This window comes from Taudactylus pleione, unplaced genomic scaffold (assembly GCF_031769625.1).
Source record: "Taudactylus pleione unplaced genomic scaffold, aTauple2 ptg000820l, whole genome shotgun sequence".
NCBI lineage: Eukaryota > Metazoa > Chordata > Amphibia > Anura > Myobatrachidae > Taudactylus > Taudactylus pleione.
This window is the reverse complement of record NW_028285222.1, coordinates 2,249,937-2,274,278: the sequence shown is the minus strand read 5'-3', so window position 1 is coordinate 2,274,278 and position 24,342 is coordinate 2,249,937. Positions and strand designations below refer to the sequence as shown.

General features: G+C 48.1%; 1 protein-coding gene across 1 annotated transcript in view; it reads left to right on the top strand.

Moving 5' to 3' along the window:
* The window catches only part of OTOG (otogelin), a 288,440-nt gene that overhangs the window by 178,285 nt on the left and 85,813 nt on the right, over positions 1–24,342 (top strand). Inside the window, exons 34-39 of the mRNA XM_088458241.1 lie at positions 233–3,444; positions 5,725–5,893; positions 7,065–7,210; positions 7,786–7,875; positions 10,360–10,543; positions 23,588–23,808. Of these exons, the coding sequence (XP_088314367.1) occupies positions 233–3,444; positions 5,725–5,893; positions 7,065–7,210; positions 7,786–7,875; positions 10,360–10,543; positions 23,588–23,808 (4,022 nt within the window). The remainder of the gene's footprint in view (positions 1–232; positions 3,445–5,724; positions 5,894–7,064; positions 7,211–7,785; positions 7,876–10,359; positions 10,544–23,587; positions 23,809–24,342) is intronic.

Below are 24,342 nucleotides of genomic sequence, written 5' to 3'. Positions count from 1 at the left end.
TATAAATACAGTAGCCTGAAAGCACTTTCAGGAGCTTCCGCAGATTATAACAGGTTGGCAATACCATATTTCAGCTGCTTTATAGATTGTGGGGACCTATTACAAAGTTACAGCTTTTGAATCAACAGTGAGGACCCAATAGAGATTGGTATCGGGATATACAGGTATTTCCCATCTGCAGTTTTATCTATTGGCTAATGACATTTATATTCATTTAATTTCTTATCCACAGGCATCGAACCTGCGATTGTGGTACCAACATTAATTTCCACAACAGGATATCACAAACTGACAACCAGTCTACATGTGACCACATCACCCAGCTTTATTTATACACCTCTGACAACCACTAAAGCTGAGGTCACTCTACATAGTGTATCTGTGTCTGCTGCCACTCCGACAGCTCTGCCACCTACATTGAGCCCGTCAACAGATGTCCCTAAACCAGCTGTAACGTCCATTGTTACACTGGAACCTGCTACCACCACGCTCCATCTAACTGGTACAGTGTACACTCCATCAGTTCCGACCACCACTGGCACTATACCCAGAGAGACCACCAGCAGCCTGGCTCTTCTAGAAGGATCAACAGTATTGCAAGCCACTGGGTTAACTGCGGTTACAACCCCTACAGGACCTGAATCAACTTCCTCTACAACTATACAAACAACATCTGTAACAGCCCTAGAAATCTCACAACTACCAGTCACAGTGGCAGAATCCTCCAGATCACCAGCTGCAACTACCGGACCAGCCACATCATCTTCCGCCCCAGCAGTCATACTGACAACGGGCCGGGCTGAAAGGACTGAGCTGGCATCTCTTCCAAGTGTGACAACGGCAACTCTTCCGCCGCCTGTCACTGCGATCCTAACTAGTGAAAGTGTAACATCCACATCGCCTACACAAACAGAAATTACAATAATATCATCAAAGTACACAACAAGTACTGGTCCTGTCCCAGCAACCACTGAGTCTATAAGTTACTTCCATCCTATAACAGGAAGGACCACAACAAGTACTGGCCATGAATATTCACAACCAACATTGGGTGTGTCACACTTACCACCAGAAATCACACCCAGCACCATGACTACGCTCTCTTCTCTGGCTCCTAGCCCAGTGGTAGAAACAACGTCTGTGCCCTCAGCTGTCATTTCCACAGAAGCCACTAGTGCTGTGGAGACCACGGAGTACACATCACAATCTGCAACACAAACGTTTACCACACAACTGGTGACACTGAAAACGGATACAGTCAAACCTTTTGTCACAAAGGTGGCACTTACTAAACATCCCATTGAGCCTACTATAAAGCCAGTGTTACCACCAGAAATCACTAGTACCGTGGCTCAGAAAACCACCATCACAGAGGCCACAACAGGGCCACCTCCTCTAGACACCACACTGGCCAATGGCACAATTCCTCTAGCCACAACCTACCTCACTACAATTTCCACGCTCCCAATAATTGTGAATATTTCTGAGACCACACAGTCTACATTTAGTCCATATCCCATACAGCCAATACCATCTACAACTACATATAAATATATTACAAAGTCAACACAACCATCATTTCCTTTAACCTCTGAAAGCTCTGCTTTGGCAATAACCATACCCGTCACCTCCATAGCTCCATTTTTAACCTCTCAGACTCCACTGCCAACCTTCAAAGCAAAGATTGAACCAACAAAGTCAACAGTAACAAGTGCGTCATCCGAAACTGTTGCTCACACAGCCACACAAGTGTCACTGTCCTCATCTAGTCGAGATATAACTCATTTGGTCACAAAGCCACATGTAACAAAAGAGGAAAGCACCTTTCAAACTTCAGAAGTGGTCAAACCAGAGTCCACTTCTCCGCCAGTCTACACGGATCTGACCACAAAAATGGTTTCATTGAATTTTACAACAGGGGAACACGTATCACCAAAGGTTGTCACTCAGACGAGCGCAGTGACCTCTACTTACATAATTTCAGCCACTCACATGTCCACTGAACTAGTGACCACACAACCCAGCACCGGAGGTAAAAGCACCACAGAGTTCACCACACTCATCCAAGACCTAGGTAACGTAACAGGGTCATTAAAATCAATACCCTACACAGGACAGACGCTGTTACCCACTGATATTTCTGTACGTGAGACCACACCACCCTCTGTACCTGCCTACTCCTTGGAGAGTGTTTCACAACGAACATCTCAAATGGGGGTTACAGAAACAACATTAATAAAGATGTCAACAGCCCTTTCCACTAAAAATGTAACAGTCATGTCTGTTCTCTCAACAACGTCCCATCCTCCATCTCTAAAAACCAGTATCTCCATGACCAGTCTAACTTCTGAGTATCCTTTAACAGATATCTCTACAATAATGGAATCCACTAGTCAGCAAACATATTCAAGTCTTTCTACCTCATTATCTCCAGCTGGTTCTTATTCTACAGCACCGTTAATCAAGTCTCTGGCCACAGAAGGAAAAGCCTTGCTAACTGATGCAATTAGTACAACACAAACTCTCAGTGCGGCCCCTGGTATAAGCAGCAGGGCTACACCAGTTGGCCAACCCACCAAGCTCCCTTTCCAATTCAGTACATCTGCAACAACTAAAGTCGCGGAATCCGATGGAAAACAACCGACAGGAAAAACAGAAACCTTATTTACGTCGAAAGAAATCACAACTGAATTGAGAGCTCTGTCAACACCGGAGAGCTATAAAACAACAGGTCAATTAATTTCTGCTGCTCAGCCAGGCACTCAATCAGTGGCTGTGTCTGAAACATTAACCACTGCTCAGCCAACAGCAAAGGAATTGACATCCCTTGGGTCAGTCGCTGAAGAGAGACAGAGCTCGGCAGTAACCATAACAAGAGATACTGTTTCAGGTACGACTCCGTCATCAGCTCTTTCGACTACAATGTATCATCCTTCAATTATCTCACAGACAGTTACTACCTCATTTGATCAGCTCACGTCCCAGAGTTCTGCCAGTGGGCAAACTGGGGTGACTCCTGAAATCACTCAGGAACTGAAGACAGTGGGAAAAATTGTGTCCTTAGAGACCTTCCCCACTTCAAGGAGACCCTCAAACTATTCCACAGTGACTGAAGCTTCACAAACCATTATAGGAAAGACTCATCAGCTGACCACCGCTACACTAAATGCTACTGAAAAAGTTGTAACCTCCATGCCTCTCACACATAGTGTGCATGTGCCAGTTACTCCTATTCATAGTCTTATCACCAGCCCACAGCCCAGACTGCCATCCACCATCGAGAGAGAACCTTCCCACATCCCATCAACAGCCATAACGTTATTAAGAACTGTAGAAGAGACCGTTTATCCGACTGACAAGACTAGTTCTGGGGACATCTCAAAGAGAATAACTGTGTCAGCCATGTTGCCTTCTAGAGAGTCCGCAACACTCCAAATATGTACAGTGAGTAATAAGTAAATATATTATGTGCTGAATGCTCTGTGCTCATATCCTGGTAATAATAAATAACTATCTGGTCATTCTAACCAGTAGATTAGGTTACAGTGGACAATGATATTAGGTTATGCTATACGCAAGACTATGATATTAGGTTACAGTGGACACAGGGCTAGGATATTAGGTTCTGCCATACACGGAACTATGATATTAGGTTATGGTGGACACAGGCCAAGGATATTAGGTTATGGTGGACACAGGACAAATAGGTTATGGTGAACACACGGCATTGATATTATGTTATGGTGGACACAGGGAAAGGATATTAGGTTATGGTGGACACAAGGCAAGGATATGAGATTATGGTGGACACAGGACAAATCTGTTAGGTTAAGGATGAACACAGGGCAAGGATATGAGGTTATGCTGGACACAGGACAAATATATTAGGTTATGGTGGGCACAGGGCAAGGATATTAAGTTATGGTTGACACAGGACAAATATATTAGGTTATGGCGGACACATGGAAAGGATATTAGTTTATGGTGGACACGGGAAGGATATTAGGTTATGAATGAACATAGGGCAAGGATATGATGTAATGGTGGATACAGGACAAATATATTAGGTTATGGTGGACACGGCAAGGATATGAGGTTATGGTGGACACAGGGCAAGGATATGAGGTTATGGTGGAGATGGGAAGAATATTTGGTTATGGTGGACACAGGAGGAAGAATATTAGTTTATGGCAGACACAGGGGTAGGATATTAGATTATGGTGAACACAGGGGAAGGATATTTGGTTATGGTGTACACAGGGGAAGGATATTAGGTTATGGTGTACACAGGTGAATTATATTAGGTTACGGTGAACACTGGAAGGATATGAGGTTATGGTGGACCCCAGGAAGGATATTTGGTTATGGTGTACACAGGGGAAGGACATCAGGTTATGTTGGACACAGGGGAAGGATATTTGGTTATGGTGTACACAGGGGAAGGATATTGGGTTATGGTGGACACAGGGAAAGGATATTAGGTTATGCTACTGTATAGAAAGGACTAGGATATTAGGGGATGGATGAACACAGGGCAAGGATATTAGGTTATGGTGGACACAGGACATGGATATGAGGTTATGGTGGATACAGTGCAATGATATTAGGTTATGGTGAACACAGGGCAGTGATATTAGGTTATGGTGTACACAGGGCAAGGATATTAGGTTATGAGTGAACACAGGGCAAGGATACTAGGTTATGGTGGACACAGGGCAAGGATATTAGGTTATGGGTGAACACAAGACAAGGATATGAGGTTATGGTGAACGCAGGGCAAGGATATTAGGTTATGGTGGACACATGACAAGGATATTAGGTTATGGGTGAACACAGGACAAGGATATGTCATGGTGAACACAGGGCAAGGATATTAGGTTACGGGTGAATACGGCAGGGATGTTAGGTTATGGTGGACACAGGACAAGGATATTAGGTTATGGGTGAACACAGGGCAGGGATGTTATGTTATGGTGGACACATGACAAGGATATTAGGTTATGGGTGAACACAGGACAAGGATATGAGGTTATGGTGGACACAGGAGAAGGATATTAGGTTATGCTGTACATGGGACTAGGATATTAGGTTATGCTATAGACAGGGCAAGAATATTAGGTTATGCTATACACAGGGCAAGAATATTAGGTTATGGTGGACACAGGGCAAAGATATTAGGTTAAGGTGGACACAGGAAACGGACATGAGGTTATGGTGGATACAGGACATGGATATGAGGTTATGGTGGACACAGGACACGGATATGAGGTTATTGTGGATACAGGGCAAGGATATTCGATTATTGTGGATACAGGACAAGGGTATTTGGTTATTGTGCATACAGGGCAAGGATATTTGTTTATGGAGGACACAGAATTAGAATATAAGGTATGATGGACAGAGGGCAAGGATAACAGGTTATGGTGGACACAGAACAAGGGTATTAAGTTATGGTGGACACAGGACAAATATAATAGGTTATGATGGACACAGGACAAATATAATAGGTTATGATGGACACAGGACAAATATAATAGGTTATGGAGGACACAGCACTAGGATATGAGGTTATGGAGGACACAGGACCAAGATTTGAGGTTATGGAGGACACAGGACTAGGATATGTGGTTATGACGCATGGCCAGGATATGAGGTTATGGTGGACACAGGAGCAGGATATGAGGTTATGAAAAGCATAGCTGACATATTGTTCCTCTATTGCAGCCATACACTGAGAATGAGTGCATTAAGCACATCTGTGTGGATGGACAGTTAATCCAGGTGAATAAATCCCAACATTGTCCCTACAATGTGACTCAGCCCAGTTGCGGACTCCTGGGATTCGCTGTACAGATTAATGGCGACCGATGTTGCCCCAAGTGGGAGTGCGCTTGTAAGTACTAACGTGACAGTCTCAGAAAAGCACAGAAGCGGACAATGCTAGAAGCTCTGTATTCTACATGAATGAAAGGGAGATCATTTTTCGGGGGTTTCTGTGGTCCCTGCATAGATATAGACAGGTCCTCTAATAAAATAAGTGTGTGTTACTGTATGTCACATAATGTAGTTACCACAAAGGAATAGACAATATGAAATGTTCTATGTTACTCCATTTATTAAGAGTACAGATATATCCTCATACACGTATCCTTTCTGCTTCATATGGTGCGTGTTGCATGGCATGACTTAGATGCTGCGCCGCGGATAACGATTCCCGAACTTTCTTTCTGAATTTACTATTGTCTTATTTGATCCGTAGCTGCACATAGTCACTTATGGTGTGTTAAGTACTTAGGATTAGTATTTGTGTTGCAGAGGAATTGGTGTATAGTCGCAGATTATGGCTTGGGTCCCGGTCCTCAGTCTTTTGCTTCTGTACCCAGGTTAGCGTCTCAGTCACCCACAGCAGCTGCATGTAATGCCAGTGTCAGTATCCGGGGTACCTGCTCTTTGTTGCATTAGTAATACTAGTGAGACTGGTCTCCACCTATGGTCGCAACATTGACTCCAGGAACAGCCCCTGCCTGGAGCCCCTTGTAACTTTCTCGAAACATGGCCACTATGGCTGCGGTGCTGTGAAAGTGATCACAGCCGTATGCCGAAGCATGCTCATGCCACTCCCTTAACACGCCTATACCACACCCATGCCGCTCCCATAACATGCCCATGCCAATCGCATAACACACCCATGCCACTCCCATAACACACCCATGCCAATCGCATAACACACCCATGCCACTCCCATAACATGCCCATGCCACTCCCACACGCCCATGACACTCCTATAACACGCACATGCCACTCCCATAATACGCTCATGCCACTCCTATAACACACCCATGCCACTCCCATAACACACCCATGACACGCCCATGCCACTCCCACTCTCTTGAGATCATTTGGTTGTGATACCAGCTACCTCCTTGAGCCGTGTCCCCGTCTGAGGCTCATTCCTGCTCAGCTTGTGCTAGAAATGTCATTGTCTCTCATATACTTCTTAGTGGCTGCAAAACTCTGCAAGTAGGTATCAGATCATCGGAATATGTGGTTGTCTGTCGTTTCAGGCCGCTGCTCCATCTTCTCAGACCTGAGTTTTGTAACGTTTGATGGAAGTTATCTCGCTCTGTTTAAAGAAGCCTCTTACATTGTAACCCTGACCGAGGATGAGTCCATAACCGTCCAGGTTTCTAAGTGCGAACATGCAGAACCGGTGAGAGCATAATTGATTATATTATGTATTCCCAGTATTAAAGATGAGGATTAGGTGTAGGATAGGAAGGAATAGGGGTAGAAGACAGGAGTAGGATCCTTCCAGCACAAGTAAGGAGTAGAATAAGCAACCGGGATCTGGAAACAGTTTCCTGCTTGGTGATACAGCAAATTAAAGCAAACAGGAATAGCTGAACAAACTAGCCAAGGTCTAGTACTGGAGATGTTATGATAATCTATGTCAGGATGTGGAGAACATAGTCTAACCAAGGTCAGAAGCCAAAGTCAGTAAGTGGAGAAGAAAAGGTCAAGAACTGGAGATGGTAGGACTATCAAAGTCACAAGCTGAGGTCAGTAACTGTAGATGGTAGAATAATCGAGGTCAGGGACTGCTGGTTAGTCCTACTTTGCGAATAGGACACATTTGAAGGTAAAAAGTTGCACAAAAAGATGCTTGACGCCACGAGTTGCGCGACTTTTAGCGCTCACGGAGGTAAGATGTATGTGGACACATCTGTACTGATGCACCGATCCACTTATCGATCCAACCAAATAAACTCTCTCTGTTTTCCGTAGGTCAATGTGAGTGATGTTACCCTGTGCTTATCTGTGTTGGAGCTGACTTATTTATCCAACCAGATCATCATTAATCGCTTAAACCGAAAAGTAAGTTACTCCCGGCAGCAAATGTTTCCCAAACTGTCACTATTGTCACTGTTGTAAAGAGAGCCCCAGTCCTTGCCCCGAGCGGGCTTCAGTCCTTGCCCCGAGCGGGCCTCATTCCTTGCCCCGAGCGGGCCTCAGTCCTAGCCCCGAGCGGGCCTCAGTCCTAGCCCCGAGCGGGCCTCAGTCCTAGCCCCGAGCGGGCCTCAGTCCTAGCCCCGAGCGGGCCTCAGTCCTTGCCTGAACATGTTTGGTTAATAATGAACCTAGGGGAAGGCAAAGCTCTGAGAAGTCCTGTAGAGCACATTAAGCATCCATTTGTCAGACAGGACTGCAGAAGCACAGACCAGCCTTTACTATCTATACTGTGACCGTACATTGAGATATTACACAGCCACCCTGACACCACAATGGCGACATCATAAATTGTTAATTTACTCGACCATGATTATTTTGTCACCTGGGCCGGCTTTCAGTCATACAACCCCAGGTGTCATTCATCACTTATCCACAAATCCCTCCGAGGACAATCTTATGGCTCTGAGGTTACACAGTAAAGAAATAGACAAGAGCTTGTTAATTCCATCGTCCCATTTCTCTCACTGGAGAATGATTACCATATACACTGCGATTGGTGTGCCTCATGGTAGATGTAAATTGCTGCAAATCTGTGCGCGTGGCCACAGACCGCAGTCTCATCGGGATATTTCAGATGAAAGTTGTGTCTGGCGAATAACATCTCTCTCATTGTGTCATTGTCCTCCCTCGCTATTTGTGCCCCTGGCATTGGGGTAAAGGTGTGAATTACTGCCAACACACAAGGGAATGTATAGGGTGAAGGTTGGACTCTGAGTCTAGAAAGACCAGGGACAGATTATTAATGGGGTGGATGGAGCTACGGCCCCAGGCCTTCACATTAAAATAGGCCCATCATCAATCCAACATGAGGATGATCAGCTGCACATCTGGCAACACGGTTGCCCATAAGTCATGCAAATTAAAACTGTGTTTCTACTGTGTTTCCCTCACAAGTTGATGCAATTTTTTAAATTTTAAGTATTTAGGGTGACAGTAGGGCTGATAGTGTTTGGGGGCGTATACACACCCACATGGTCTTGTCCACACCCTTATAGCTCTGACCACACCCACACAGCACATGTCACACCTCCTCTGCTCCCCACAACAGTCCCCTGATCATTTTCAGTCTCAGGTCCATGTGGCCGATGAATCCAACCCTGAGAAAGACAAATCACGTGACACTAGATCACACAGTAAGTACCCCTGTAAACTTTAGATGTGCATAAAATGGGGTTTAAAGTTTGGCGATAGTAACTGAGGGATGAATCACTCATGTCCTTTCCCTCATATAATGGACATAAATTATAGATATTTACTCTACTATGGTAACGAAAAAACCGACCTGTCCCGAATCATTTTCAATTTATTTAAAAAGCAAGAATTTGCAGAATCTCCCGGGGAGGGTGCACATTTGGCAGGGATTTTGTACCATGAATATGTTAGGGGCAAATTAACTCAACCTTCTGCCTGCTGAGAATAGATGGGGGTGTCAGCTGACAGCTGGTTTCGGAGGAGTCCAAGGTAAAGTGCTTGGAAAATATGCTAAATAAAATTACCAGTTACAGGGTATTACTTCTATCTTATATCGCCTACTCTGTTCTTCAGTTTCTGCAGATACACTATCCCATGAAGTGGCATGGGGAAAGGATTTGGGCCCTCCTCCTAGTGAGGAATCTTGGGAAATTATTAGAAGTAATGTGGAAAAATCTTCTATCTCCACCCTGATAAAAGAAACCTCTTATAAAATTTATACAAGATGGTATTTGGTTCCCACTAGATTGTGTAGTATTTCCCCATAATCTTCCCCACTGTGTTGGCGGAATTGTGGTATGCAGGTTTTTTTTATACATATTTGGTCGTATCCCAAAATTATTAATTACTGGAAGAGATAAAATCCCTATTAAATAATATATTTCAAACCTCGGTCCCTTTAAGCCCATGGACCGCCCTATTGGGGCTACCTGTCTCTGGGCTGAATTCTGTCTCAAACAAATGTTCTTCAAATTTTACATGCTGCAAGATGTAGTTTGGCCAAGTCTTGGAAACAACCTTCCACACCTGCAATACATTTAGTGCATTCCAAGATTTGGTTTATTGCTAATATGGAGAAAATTACTTTTGCTCTTAGAGATCAGTCAGATAAATTTAATAAGATGTGGGACCCATGGTTTAATTATTCAACAACAACTACTGTCCCTAGGATCTGATTCCTTGTCTCACTAAATACTATATATGATAATTTGATATGAAAATGTAAGGTTGTTTGATATATTGTCTTCTTGATATCTTTTAACAATTTGTTGTCGATAATATTGTAGTATCTTTTTCTTTGAATAAAAATTATGGTTGAAAAAAAAAAAAAAATTACCAGTTCTTCATGTTGGAGGTTACAGATGTCTTTATTTGTAGGTAGCTGTGAACTCCAGGAACGCCTGGCCAATGGTTAGGAAGTATGGCTATAGAATTGTGGATACTGGAAATATGTATTTAATCGACACTCCATCCAACATTAAAATCCAGTGGTTCCATAGTACTGGCCTGATGATAATTGAATCCAACTCCACCAGTAAGCCGACATCTATGGGATTGTGCGGTGAGTACAGCAGTTGTTCCGTCTTCTTTCCATTTAGTCTACTGCCATTTGGGGGCCTGGAGGGCGTATCTACAGCATCACTATATTTTGCCGACATTGACCGGATCAACATTCATCATGTCGACACTGGTGAAATATCAACACGATTAGAATGTTGACCATGTTCCTGGTGGTCTAGCGGCAACTTACCTGGTTCAGCGGGTCCGGAGATCAGCTGACAGCGATTTATGGATGTTCCTGTGGTGTTCTTGGTTCTATGTCTATAATCCCCCAACCAGCACTCAGTGACAAATGCATAAAGTACCCAAGGATCTCGTTCTGCAATCCCTCAGGTAATCTGTGCCAGGTATATGCTATAATTCTAATAATCTCTCTACTGATCAAAGAGAGATATGGGAAGTACCAAAGAAAATTCAGTTCTACCAATCACTGAGAGATGTGGGAAGTGCGGAAGACTATCTAGTTCTATAATCTCTCCACTGGAATGAGATTGAGATCCCGACTGGGGCAGGTAAGTACCCTTGTCCTACATAACCTATTAGTGGTGCCTAACCCTAACCTCCCCCCTAGTGCCTAACCCTAACCTCCCCCTGGTGGTGGCTAACCCTAACCCCCTCTTACCGCTCCCTAAACCTAACCCTCCCAGGGGGGGTGCCTAGCCCTAATCTCTCCATGGGGGTGCCCACCCTAATATTCCCCCCCCCTCAAACCTAACCCCGCTAGACTCCCTAATCCTGTTCCGGCATCGAGATTAACATAGGCGTCCGTATTTCGATGCCTATGTTAAATCTCTTGCAAGGATTTCGCTTTCGGGATTGAAACTGGCGGCCATGCGGCCACCGGTCTCATAACTACATCCCCTCTCCACCAACTAGTGAGAGATATGGGAAGTACCATAGGGGATCCAGTTCTATATTCTCTCCACCAACCACTCAGAGATATGGGAAGTACGAAAGGTGATCTAGTTCTATAATCTCTCTACTGATCAGTGAGAAATATAGGAAGTACCAAAGAGGATCTAGATCTATAATCTCTCCACCAAACAGTGAGAGATATGGGAAGTACCGAATGAGATCTAGTTCTGTAAACTCTCTACCAATCAGTGGGACATATGGGAAGTAGGAAATGGGATCTAGGCCCTCATTCAGAGCCGTTCGCTATTTGCGTTCGTTCGTTCAAAAACAAGGGGCGGCTATGCAAATGATCCGTTCGCACATTGCAGTCTGTTCACACCTCTAAGTCTGAACGAGCGAGCAAAACATACGCTCGTTTATTTGATAAAAACGCCCCCTGGGCGCTCGCACCATACGTCATGTCCGCTATTTATTAGATTAATCGAGTACATCGAACAGGGTATGAACTGCTCGCTATTCTTGTGGTTGGTTTTTTCAACCGCTATTTTGCGATTAGTTCTGACTATAAAATAACCCAGTGACGTGGTCAATGACGCTGCTGTATTAATTATGCACACCCATAAAACGCCCGTTTTGACCTTTAAGCACGCCTGCGATTGGATCTCCACTCCCCGTTTTCAAGTACCTTCCCCTGTTACCACCCACATACGCCTCATTCTGTCACTCAAAATAGCAGGCATTCGCTATGTAGCGTACAAATGATTTTCAGCCGCACTGACTGGTTCGCGCATGCGTACTAAAAACCGTACGCATGCGCAGATGTGCGAACATCGCTCGGAACGAGCGTACTGCCGCTAGCGAGTGGCTCTGAATGAGGGCCCTAGTTCTGTAATCTATCCACCGATCTATGAAAATATGAAAAATAATCCGGGGATCTATTTCTGTAATTGCTCCACCAATCAGTAAGTGATGTTGAGAATACCAGTCAGGTGGTCTGTGCCAGGTATAGAGGGTTTCTACTTCAGGGTCCATAGGGGTCCACAGGGTGACCATGGAGTTAAAGCTTTTAGATGCTCCCAGGATGCACTTGGGTCCATCCTCCCCTATACCCCGCCACCGAGGCACAGGCACCTCAGTTTAAGATGGTGCCCGGCCAGAGTCGGGTCACCCTGCGGGGGGGCTGCAGGAGCAGCCCCCTAAAGCTTTTTTAACTTAGTTAAATGTATTTATTTTTTTGACTAGTTTTTTTCTCCAGAGCGGCAGCGATGGGCTGTCTGTACAGACGCCCACGCTGCCGCTCCTTCTCCCTGCTGGCGCTGCGATGCCAGCACTGAACTGGGGATCGCGGCGGGGGAAGCCAGAGTCTGTACTAGCCGGACTCAGGTTTCCCCCGGGACTGCTGCCGGAGACGCAGGGGAGATCAAGGTAATCAAGTTCCTTTTAAATGCAGTCCCATGCCCCCGGTCTAGGGGACAGACCGGGGGCGCTAGCGGTGGCGGCGGGCTTCCCCTCCATTGGAGGTATACCCCGCCAGACCACTAGACCAACAGGGTGAATAACGCGGCAAGCGGGATGCCGGCAACCCGGGGGTTAATATGCTAGCCAGGGGAGGAAGCCTTCCCTGTCTAGCGGCTCCTCCCCTCAGCTCAGCGCGCCTTTCAGCTAGTAGTCTGGCATCGCTGAGCTGCAGATACTCGGCCACTCCTCCTCTGAGGTCTCCAGCAGCCATTTTCTCTAGTGGCAGCGCAGATACTCTCAGGGAGCACGCGGACCGGTCCCCCTGTGTACCTCTCCCCCGACAAGGACAGTGTACACAGCACTATAGCCCTCCCAGACACTGAATCTGGGCAGGTTGATTGTAGTGGAAAGGTGCAGTGAGTATATCTTCCTGCATGGTATGTGACTTTTGCTAGTGCTGCCTGTCTGTGCTAATTTCTACTTACTGTCAGCCTATACCTATCCCTTTCCTTCTCCTACGAGCCCTACAGGTGTGTGGGGGAAGGGTGTTTCTACTGACCTCACTTATATAGATCACGTATTTGTGAGGTCCGTCACATACAGTTGTGTGCTACACAGGGCCAGATTGTGGGCTGTTGTCCAGCACACTGGTGAGTGCGCACGTTTTCTTCCTATGTCATAACTGTATATTTAATTATATAGTCTGTCATGTCTGAGGAGGAGATTGAGCACTCCATGGCTCCGGTATTGTTCTCCTGCAGGCGCTGTTCTGCAGGAGTGGATAGGGAGGATTTGTCACAGGACGGCCTGTGCGGACGGTGCCAGGCGGTCCCTGGTACGTCTAAACCTCCTATGTCGCAGGAGCCACCATGGGCGATGTTTTCCCAGGTGCTGGTGTCCATCGCAGACCGTCTGTCGGTCCCGACTGCCGTCCCTACTAGGGCGTTGCCCCAGCCTACCATCCCCCATTCCCCGGGTGTCCCACAATTATTGCAGACTCCCCCGGGGTCTCAGCCTGTTGGTCCCTATGCGGGGTTGCCAATGTATATACAGTCCACCCCTGTGGCGCAACAGGCTGTGGTGCCGTTTCAGGCTCCTGTGGCAGCTCCTCCACCCTGGGTGGATGCGCTTTCCCACACTGTCCAAGATTTGGCGGCAGCATATTCGGCTTTTCAGTCGATGTTGCGCAGTGACGTGCCCTCCAGGGCGTCTAAACGCACAGTTATGGCGCAGGCTGCGCATTTTTCGGACTCTGAGGGGTCCTCAGATGATGGTGAGGTGCAGGATGACTCAACCTCAGATGCCTCAGTCCAGGAGGTAGACACTAAGTCTTCCATCAATGTGCGGGCTCTGGTTAGGGCGGTACGGGCCATTCTTCTGATTGAGGATGAGGCACCCGCTCCCAAGTCGAGGTATCCTAGTTTAAAAAAAGCTAAGGTTACTTCTGCAGCGTTCCCTTTGTCTGATCAGTTGACGGATGACATGGCGGTGGCCTGGCAGACGCCCAGTAAGCGATTCCTGCCACAGGAGCGGTTGGCGTCCAATTATCCGTTTCCGGAGGCGCATTGTAAGAAATGGGAAACTCCGCCTGCGGTCGATTCCCATGTAACACGCCTCATCAGGAGTGCTACTTTGCCATTGCCGTCTATATCCTCGCTGAAGGATCCTACGGACAGGAAGGTGGAGACTTGTCTAAAGTCTATTTACTCTCTATCAGGGGCTGTAGCCTGGCCGTCCATGGCCATCTCCTGGGTGGCCAAGGCCATTGAGGGTTGGGCCAACGCCTTGGAGGATACGTTTACGGATGAAGCTCCGGATGACCAGAGGGCGTTGTTAGGACAGATGAGAGATGCCGCTTCCTACATTGGAGAAGCATCTTTGGATGCTAGCCTGCTGACCTCTAGGGTTTCGGCGGCAGCAGTGTCTGCTCGCAGATCCTTGTTGTTGAGGTCTTGGAGAGCAGACGCTGATTCAAAGAAAGGCTTGTAGGCCTTACCTTTTAATGGAGAGTTACTATTTGGTCCGGACCTGGACAAAATAGTAGATACCCTGGCAAAATCCAAGTCAGCCTTCCTCCCTTCAGCTACGACACCTGCTAAGGTCCGGAGCTCGGCCTTTCGCTCCTTTCGGGTTCAGGGCAAGGCAAAGGGTCAGTCCTTCCCGAGGCAGTCTGCAACCAAGACTGCCTCAAAGCCAAAGAAGCAAGCCTGGAGTGCTAGGCACCCTTCTTCCAAGCAAGAAGATAAGCCTTCTGCATGATGGGACGGGCCTCCCTCTGGGGGACCCCAGAGTGGGAGGCTGACTTCTTCAATTTGCCCAGTGCTGGCACAATACCACCACGGATGCCTGGGTGCGAGAAGTGGTCTCCCAGGGGTACGCCCTGTCTTTTCGGCACAGGCCGCCTCGCCAGTTTTTTTGCACGAGTCCTTCTCAGGACAAAACCAAGGCCTTGCAGGTTCAGGAAGCCATAGAGGCCTTGCTGATGGCGGGGGTCATTATACCCGTACCACAATCTCAACGTGGGATGGGGTATTACTCTACGCTGTTTCTGGTGCAGAAACCCAATGGCTCTCATCGCCCCATCCTCAATTTGAAGACCCAGAACAGGTTTCTCAGGGTTCCCAAATTCAGGATGGAAACTTTGCGTTCCATCATTCTGGTGATGGAACCGGGGGATTATATGGTCTCCCTGGATATCCAGGACGCCTACCTCCATGTGCCTATAGCAACATCGCACCAACGGTTTCTGCGGTTTGCTATTCTCCACAACCACTACCAATTCAGGGCTCTACCCTTTGGCCTCTCCACGGCACCACAGGTATTTACCAAGGTGATGGCGGTCATGGCGGCTCACCTTCGGAGCCAGGGGATACGGTTGCTACCGTATCTAGACGACCTCATCTTGCTGGCAAGCTCCCCGGAGGTACTGATCCAGCATCTCCACCTGACGGTCGCTTGTCTACATGCGCACGGGTGGTTGATCAACTGGAAGAAGTCCTCCCTCATCCCATCACAGCGGATGGTTCATTTGGGGGCCCTGCTGGTCTCTTGTCAGCAACGGATTTTTCTGACTTCAGAGAAGGTCTCCTCCTTACAGCTGCAGATTCACAGTTGTCTGAGCAGGGGCAGAGTGTTGGTGCACTCAGCGATGAGAGTTTTGGGGTCCATGGTGTCGGCATTCGACATGGTGGAGTTTGCCCAGTTCCATTCCAGGCCCCTGCAGAGGCTGATTCTTTCGGAATGGAACGGATTGCCACACAGGAGCCGCTCTCAGATGCTGGTGTTGTCCTCGGAGGTGCGTCTGTCCCTGGCCTGGTGGCTACAGATGGCTCATCTCCTCAAGGGGCGCCCCTTTTGGATCCCAGAATGGGTTCTGCTCACGACGGATGCCAGTCTCCGGGGTTGGGGGGCGGTGACAGGCTCCTTGTCACTTCAGGGTCGTTGGTCGGCGGAGGAAGCGATTGTTCCCATCAACATCCTGGAACTGCAGGCAGTGTACAGAGCCCTGCAGTCGTCCGGCACCGCTCTTCTCAGAAGGGACGTTCAGGTGCAGTCAGACAACGCCACCACGGTGGCGTACATCAATCACCAGGGAGGGACTCGCAGTCGAGCTGCGATGTCGGAGGTGTCCCGCGTCCTGGCTTGGGCAGAGAGCTATCTTCCAGCTCTCTCGGCAGTCTTCATCCCGGGAGTCCTCAATTGGGAGGCAGACTTCCTCAGCTGTTACGACGTGCATCCCGGGGAATGGTCGCTTCATCCAGAGGTATTCCAACTGCTCGTGGACAAGGGGCTGCCAGAGCTGGACCTGATGGCGTCCCGTCACAATCACAAGCTGCCCGTGTACGGGTCAAGGACAAGGGACGCAGGCGCAAGTCTGATAGATGCGCTGTCGGTGAAATGGCTGTTTCACCTGGCTGGCTTGTTCCCTCCGATATCTCTGCTGCCTCGGGTCCTGCGCAAGTTCAAGCAGGACGGAGGCACACTCATCCTGGTGGCCCCAGCGTGGCCCAGAAGGGCATGGTACTCCGATCTGCGGAGCCTGTCCATCGACGCTCCGTACCTCCTACCTCAATGGCGGGACCTGTTGTCTCAGGGGCCCTGTCTTCACCCGGATCTGGGTCGACTATATTTGACGGCGTGTCTCTTGAGACAGCCGTCCTGAGGTCTAGGTGGTCTTTCCTAGCTCCGTTATTACCACCATGCTGAGGGCGCGCAAGCCTGCTTCCGCGAGGATCTACCACAGAGTGTGGCACACTTATTTTCAGTGGTGCGAGGCCACAAAATATGATCCCCAGGTGTTCCGGGTTTCGCGTATTCTGGCTTTCCTTCAGTCGGGTTTGGAGTTAGGATTACGTCTTTCCTCACTGAAGGCGCACGTGCCTGCTCTGTCGTTGTGGTTCCAGCGCAGGATTGCTGCTATGCCGGATGTACACACCTTTTTCCAGGGTGTTTTAAGAATCCAGCCTCCCTTTGTGCCACCTGTGGCCCCTTGGGATTTGGCGGTGGTTCTTCGGGCCTTACAGGGTCCTCCTTTTGAGCCCTTGGAGTCATTGGAGCTCAAGTGGCTAACTTTTAAGACGGTTTTCCTCTTGGCAATTGCTTCTGCCAGGAGGGTTTCGGATTTGGGGGCGCTTTCCTGTCGTCCCCCTTTTCTGGTTTTTCATCAGGACAGAGCGGTGCTTCGCACTCGTCCTGATTTCCTGCCTAAGGTGGTTTCCAGGTTCCACATTAATCAGGAAATTGTTGTACCAGCCTTTCAGTCGCCTGATCTTTCGGCTGGGGAGGCTTCCTTAGACGTTGTCCGTGCACTCCAGGTTTATGTGGACCGGACTAGTTCTGTGAGGAAGTCGGATTCTTTGTTTATCCTCTTTGGTTTTCACAAGAGGGGTTGGCCTGCCAACAAACAGACTCTAGCCCGTTGACTTCGTTCGGAGGGTTTACCTGTTCCAGCCTCTGTTAAGGCTCATTCCACTCGGTCTGTGGGCCCTTCTTGGGCTGCTAGCCGTGGCGCCTCTGCTGTTCAGCTGAGTAAGGCGGCCACCTGGTCTTCCATTCAGACCTTTTTGAGGTTCTATGCGTTTGACACCTTTGCCTCTCAGGATGCATCCTTTGGGCGCCGGGTTCTCCTATCAGCACAGGAGCGTCCCCGCCCTTAGTTGGACTGCTTTGGGACATCCCCAAGGTCACCCTGTGGACCCCTATGGACCCTGAAGTAGAAAACAAGAGATATGGTAAGAACGTACCTTTGTTATCTCTGTTTCTACGAAGTCCATAGGGTCCACAGGGCACCCGCCCTGACGCACCTGGCTTCATATGGGCTCTGTGACTGGTCACCGGTTTTCCGTCTCCCATTTCTGTGAGTATGGTTCTTGTGTGTTCCAGTCTTCCTTCTCTCTGTTTCGTCTCCTCCTCCGGCCTGGGCTGCTTACCAACTGAGGTGCCTGTGGCTCGGGGGCGGGGTATAGGGGAGGATGGACCCAAGTGCATCCTGGGAGCAGCTGAAAACTTTAACTCCGTGGTGCCCGAGGATCCAGGATCCAGCTATACCCCAAGGTCACCCTGTGGACCCTATGGACTTCTTAGAAACAGAGATAACAAAGGTAAGTTCTTACCACATCTCTTGTTATCCCAGGACTCCAGGATCTATTCGACAGATGGTTTCCCGAATTAAGGTAAGCCAGTTCGTCTTGGCTTTTAGCCACGGGGGGGTGTTTAAGTTTAGGCACCCCCGGGGGGAAATACGGTTAGGCACCCCCCGGGGAGGGTTAGGTTAAGGCACTTCCCAGGGTAGGTTAGGGTTAGGTACCCCCCAGGGAGGTTAGGGTTGGGACAGTGTACTTGCGCCATATGGTAAAAGATACTTTGCGCCACTTAGACGCTCCATCACAGGTAGCAATTCATACTTTTCCCTAATTTTATGTTTTATTTGCATTGTAGCCGCACAGAGCAGCTCACAGTTTACCAGGCACACTAGGTTAGTACTCTAGTCTCAGAGACATGGAGTAAATTCACAGATTAAGAACAACGATACCGTGGCGTGAGGTATGGCGTGGTCGCTCATAACGGAATTCTCTCTTTTACCGTTTTTACCCAGATTAGCCACTGAACCGCGCACACAAAATACCAGCGCTAGTAGTCAGCGCACCCCAGCATTGTACTTTTGTCGCATTAGCGATGCAAATAAAACACACAGGGTCTATTTACTAACCTGTGTTAGGAGATAAAGTGAATGGTGATAAGGTACCAGTCAATCAGCTCCTAACTGCCATGTCACAGGCTGTGTTTGAAAAATGGCAGTTAGGAGCTGATTGGCTGGCATCTTATCTCCGCCCACTTTGTCTCATAACACTGCTTAGTAAATAGACCCCATAGTTTGAGAAAAAGTCTCTTACAGAAGTTTGTGTTGTGCCAAACTGAGATATTTGGCATCATTTCAGCAAAGGAAGTATGTGGGCACATATGTATCTGTCCGGCCACAAGGATGGTTAAAGGAGTGTGCATCATCTAGTTCTGTCCATATATCAGTGATAAATATGTAACTTACCATTGGGATCTAATTATATAATCTCTCCACCAATCAATGGCAGATCTGGTTAAATACAGCCAGTGTCTAGTTATATAAATTCTCTATCCATCAGTGAGAGATCAAGGGACTTATTTATCAACGAGTTTTATCATTCACAATGAGTGATAAAACTCACTGCGTATGATAATGGTGCTTCAGCCAATCAGCCCCCAACTGCCATCTGTTTGAAATATGACAGTTGGGAGCTGATTGGCTGGAGCACCATTTATCATACACAACGAGTTTTATCGGTCGTTGTGAATGATCAAACTCGATAAATGAGGCCCCAAGTATCACAAGATCCAGTTCTATAATCTCTCCACCAATCAGTGAGAAATCTGGGGAAAAATATATCAAAACTTGCAGAGAGATAAAGTACCAACTAATCAGTTTCTAAAGCCGCATACACACTTGACGATAAGTTGGACGATATCAATGTTATCGTTTATCGCGTTCAATATCGTCCAGTGTGTATGCGAGACATCGTTAACGATGCGTACTCCCGCGGATCATTAATGATGTCTTTCATCGCCCGTACTTGCAGGGCAACCTGACGATATCGTCAGGTTCTGCAAGTACGGGAATGAGGGAGGGTGCCATCACTGAACGATATCGTGAAGTGACTATGCTCAATGTTGTTAACGACATTCAACCCGGCAGGGCAGCGGAAATCCTTAACGATATCGCTCATGTAGTATATCGTTAAGTGTGTGTGCGGCTTAACTCCCATTTTACAGCTTGAAAAAAATGACAGGAGCTGATTGATTTGTACTTTATCTCTCTCCAAGCTTTGATAGATCTCTCCCATGGAGAGAAACCATGAGGTGGTCTGTGATAGGCAGATTACATGGGGACCAAATGCTGCAGTCTCTCAGTGATGTCATTGGTGGCCATTTCCTTTTAGTGAATTGATTGACCCCATTCTCAATAATAATAGTTCAACCCACAAAACTGGCTGCCTCCATTACATGTAATGCCAGGAGCTGAAATTATGTCTTATTAGATTTATACATTGACATCTAATGGTTTTAGTGGACATAAACTCAGCTGAGTTAATTTTGTAAAACCTGACTGAGGCCAAATTCTCCCCCAAAGGCAGAGTATCGTGTGACAGATCTCTGCAGCTCGGCTTTCTCTCCATGGAATATTGCTGAGGAGTCTCTGTGCCCACAGCACTTCCATCCCGGGGTATATTTATAGCAGAAATGGATTAAATAGGACATTTCTATTCCCATGAAGTTGCTGTCGTGTAAGTATTGGATAGTAAATGTATGCATCACCCCAATCAGCCTCATTATATCCTTTTTTTTTTTATTTCCTCACAATAGCATCTATATGTTTGTCATCCCTTCACACCGTGATTCCCATCACCTCATACCTCCCTTTCCATCGCCTGGTCCAACACTCCCCATTACCTCCCTCCATTACCTCACTCCCCATTACTTCTCTCCATTACCTCACTCCACACTCCCCATTACTTCTCTCCATTACCTCACTCCACACTCCCCATTACTTCTCTCCATTACCTCACTCCACACTCCCCATTACTTTTCTCCATTACCTCACTCCATACTCCCCATTACTTCTCTCCGTTACCTCACTCCATACTCCCCATTACCTCTCTCCATTCTTTCCATTACCTCACTCCACACTCCCCATTACTTCTCTCCATTACCTCACTCCATACTCCCCATTACTTCTCTCCATTACCTCACTCCATACTCCCCATTACTTCTCTCCATTACCTCACTCCATACTCCCCATTACCTCTCTCCATTTCCTCACTCCATACTCCCCATTACCTCTCTCCATTTCCTCGCTCCACACTCCCCATTACCTCTCTCCATTTCCTCACTCCACACTCCCCATTACCTCACTCCACACTCCCCATTACCTCTCTCCATTTCCTCTCTCCACACTCCCCATTACCTCTCTCCATTACCTCACTCCACACTCCCCATTACCTCACTCCACACTCCCCGTTACCTCTCTCCATTACCTCACTCCACACTCCCTATTACCTTTTTCCACACTCCCCATTACCTCTCTCCATTACCTCACTCCAGACTCCCCATTAACTCTCTCCACGCTTCCCATCACCTTATTCCTCCCTTTCCATCACCTAGTCCCGTGCTTGCCATCACCTCACTCCACGTGTCCCTTCAATTCACCCAACGCTACCCATTCACCCATTTACCGTGCTCCATGCTTGCCCATTACCTTGCTCCACTTTACCATACCTCACGCTTCCCATCACCTTATTTACCCTTTCCATCGCCTGGTCCAACACTTCCCATGACCTCACACCATGCTCCCCATCACCTCATTCCACAAGAGCCGGCCCTAGGCATAGACAAACTAGGGCATTTGGAATGCCTAGGTGCATCTGAGCCTGCCTAGGGCTGGTGGAAGTTTGGTGCAGGCACAGCCGGGGCACCTGCTGCTGGCTGGGCAGAGACTGGCAGCTGCTACTGCCGCTGCATAGCGTCCACGATAGAGTTCAGCTGACAGCTCTGATCGGGCCTGGCAGCATCAAACAGTGAGCGGGCAGCAACTGAACAGCTGGCAGCAATTTTTGGGGGCAGAGCACCTGGACGACGACTAGTAGTTAGAGCCAGGCGGGCTCTGAGGCATCACACAGAATGAGCTTCTGCGCATGGGCAGAGGCTCATTTAGGACTATAAGTAAATGGCAGCGGGAGGGCTGCTGCACCATGGGCCTTTGCGGAGCTCGTAGTAGTGAGTCACACCCCACGGCTCTGGGCTCCACCTCCAGCAATCATTACATTATCATCACACACAGCTGCGGCCTGCCAGCCTGAGATGGGAAAAGCGTGTCTGCCACTCGCGGCTTGCTGTACCTTGAGTCGGACGGCTCTGCAGGCTTCGCTCAAGTAAAGTAAGTTTGGAACTGGGAGAGGGCCGGGGAGCTGTAGTGCTCACTGCTGGGAGAGGGGTGCTCTGCTGGATAGGGTGGTGGGTGCTGATACCGTGCTCTGCTGGCCACACCGCTTTTCAGGATCCCACAGGGAGGGGGGCACTACCCAAAATCTTGCCTAGGGCACTAATTTGGCTAGGGCCGGCTCTGCGTTCCACCCTTTCCATTGATAGGTCTCGCGCTCCCCATCACCTCGTTCCACCCTTTTCATCGCCTCGTCTCAAGCTCGCCATCGCCTCATTCCACCCTTTTCATCGCCTCGTCTCAAGCTCGCCATCGCCTCGTTTCACACTTTCAATCACCTAATTCGAGTCTTTCCATCGCCAGACCTTACGTTCATCATCATGTCGTTCCACCCTTTCCATTGATTGGTCTCATGCTCACCATCACCTCGTTCCACACTTTCCGAGTAGTCTCACACTCCCCATCACCTCATTCCACCCTTCCCATCGCCTGTCTCACCATCACCTCAATCTACCCTGTCCATTGCTTGGTCCCACGCTCGACATCACCTCGCTCCATGTTTTCCCATCACCTCGCTCCACGGCTCCCCGCTTCCCCCATCATCTGGCGCCAGGCCCTCCCCCGTCACCAGGCCCTTCCCCATCTCCTGGCCCCAGGCTTCCCATTGATTAATGCTTTCCATTACCCCTTTAATGTAGTCCAATGGCCTCCACAGGGATGTTTCCAGCACCTTATGTAATCCATGCCATGGAGAATTCAGGCTGTTCTGGGGACAGAGGAGAAAAGAGCTTGTGCCTGATGATAACGTGGTCGCTGAGTGACTGCTTGCCGAGTGTATTTATATATAAACTGCAGAAATATGTTTTGTTTTTTTTCCCCCCACCCCAATTAAATCATGCTAAAAACTTCAGTGACGCTAAAGTGTAATCATCAGAGATTTTGTAGACAAAACAGTTATGTTAAACTCCCAGCAGCGTTAATTATCGGCTCTCCAAGAACAAGTGCCCAGTGTCCTGTGCCAGGAGCCGTCTCACACGAGCTGCCTGTATTAAAGTGGAGTCATTAACAGTAAATCCATCTTGCTTCTCTCTATCAGTGAGGTGTCAGCCATACGTCTCCTCGCATTATCCTACACACACAATGGCAGCATGAAAGGCTCTTTGTGAACGTTTTACAGGAAAGTTCTTACATTCGTCGTTTGCAGTTTTGTATGTTATACTGAGTGTACGACGCGAGCTTGCGTATTCATTGTGGCTGTTGTTTCAGGATTTTGTGACGGAAATGCTACAAACGATTTAATTTTGCCCAATGGCCGGGTCCTGGCTAAGACCGATGATTCCGGCGAGTTCCTGGACAGCTGGCAAGTTCCGTACACGCAAAAATATGTTGGAAAAGAAAGGCACCAGGATCTGAACTGCTCGGTGGTGGACTGTTCCGAGTGTTTGGGAATGGTCGTAAAGCAGGCTTTCAGCAGCTGTCATCCTTATGTATGTACCATTCATAAAGTAATATGTTGGCTAGTGTAGGCTGGCACCGCAGCTCACATTGTGTGATATCAGCCAATACTGGGGCTCCTGTCAGTAGCAGTGGCAGAGGGCCTGATTCACTACGGATCGCTATTCTGCGTTGCTAATATCAGCGGTGTTATTTCAATGTTTGCATTCGCATTGCGATCGCAGCCTGACATAAGGACGCCCACTTCCCCTTACTCACATCCGTATACTTTAACAACATAGAGAAACAATCCATAACATCGGACAGTTAGAGAAGCCCAGACCTTACTCAGGAATGGTTTACTTCAGCGCACGCTATGAGTCCTCAGGCGGTGTCTGGTTTCACAGTGGCTAATTAATGCTCGCCCCTGCAACGGCGTTAAAACGCACTGGCCAACACATGGACATCCAGCATAGTCCTGCAGCACTGTGTCTGTCTGACGGGCGGGTGTGGTATAATAGACAGACAGTAATTAGTTAGACAATGTCTAGATAGACACCAGATGTTAGACAGTCAATAGTTAGACA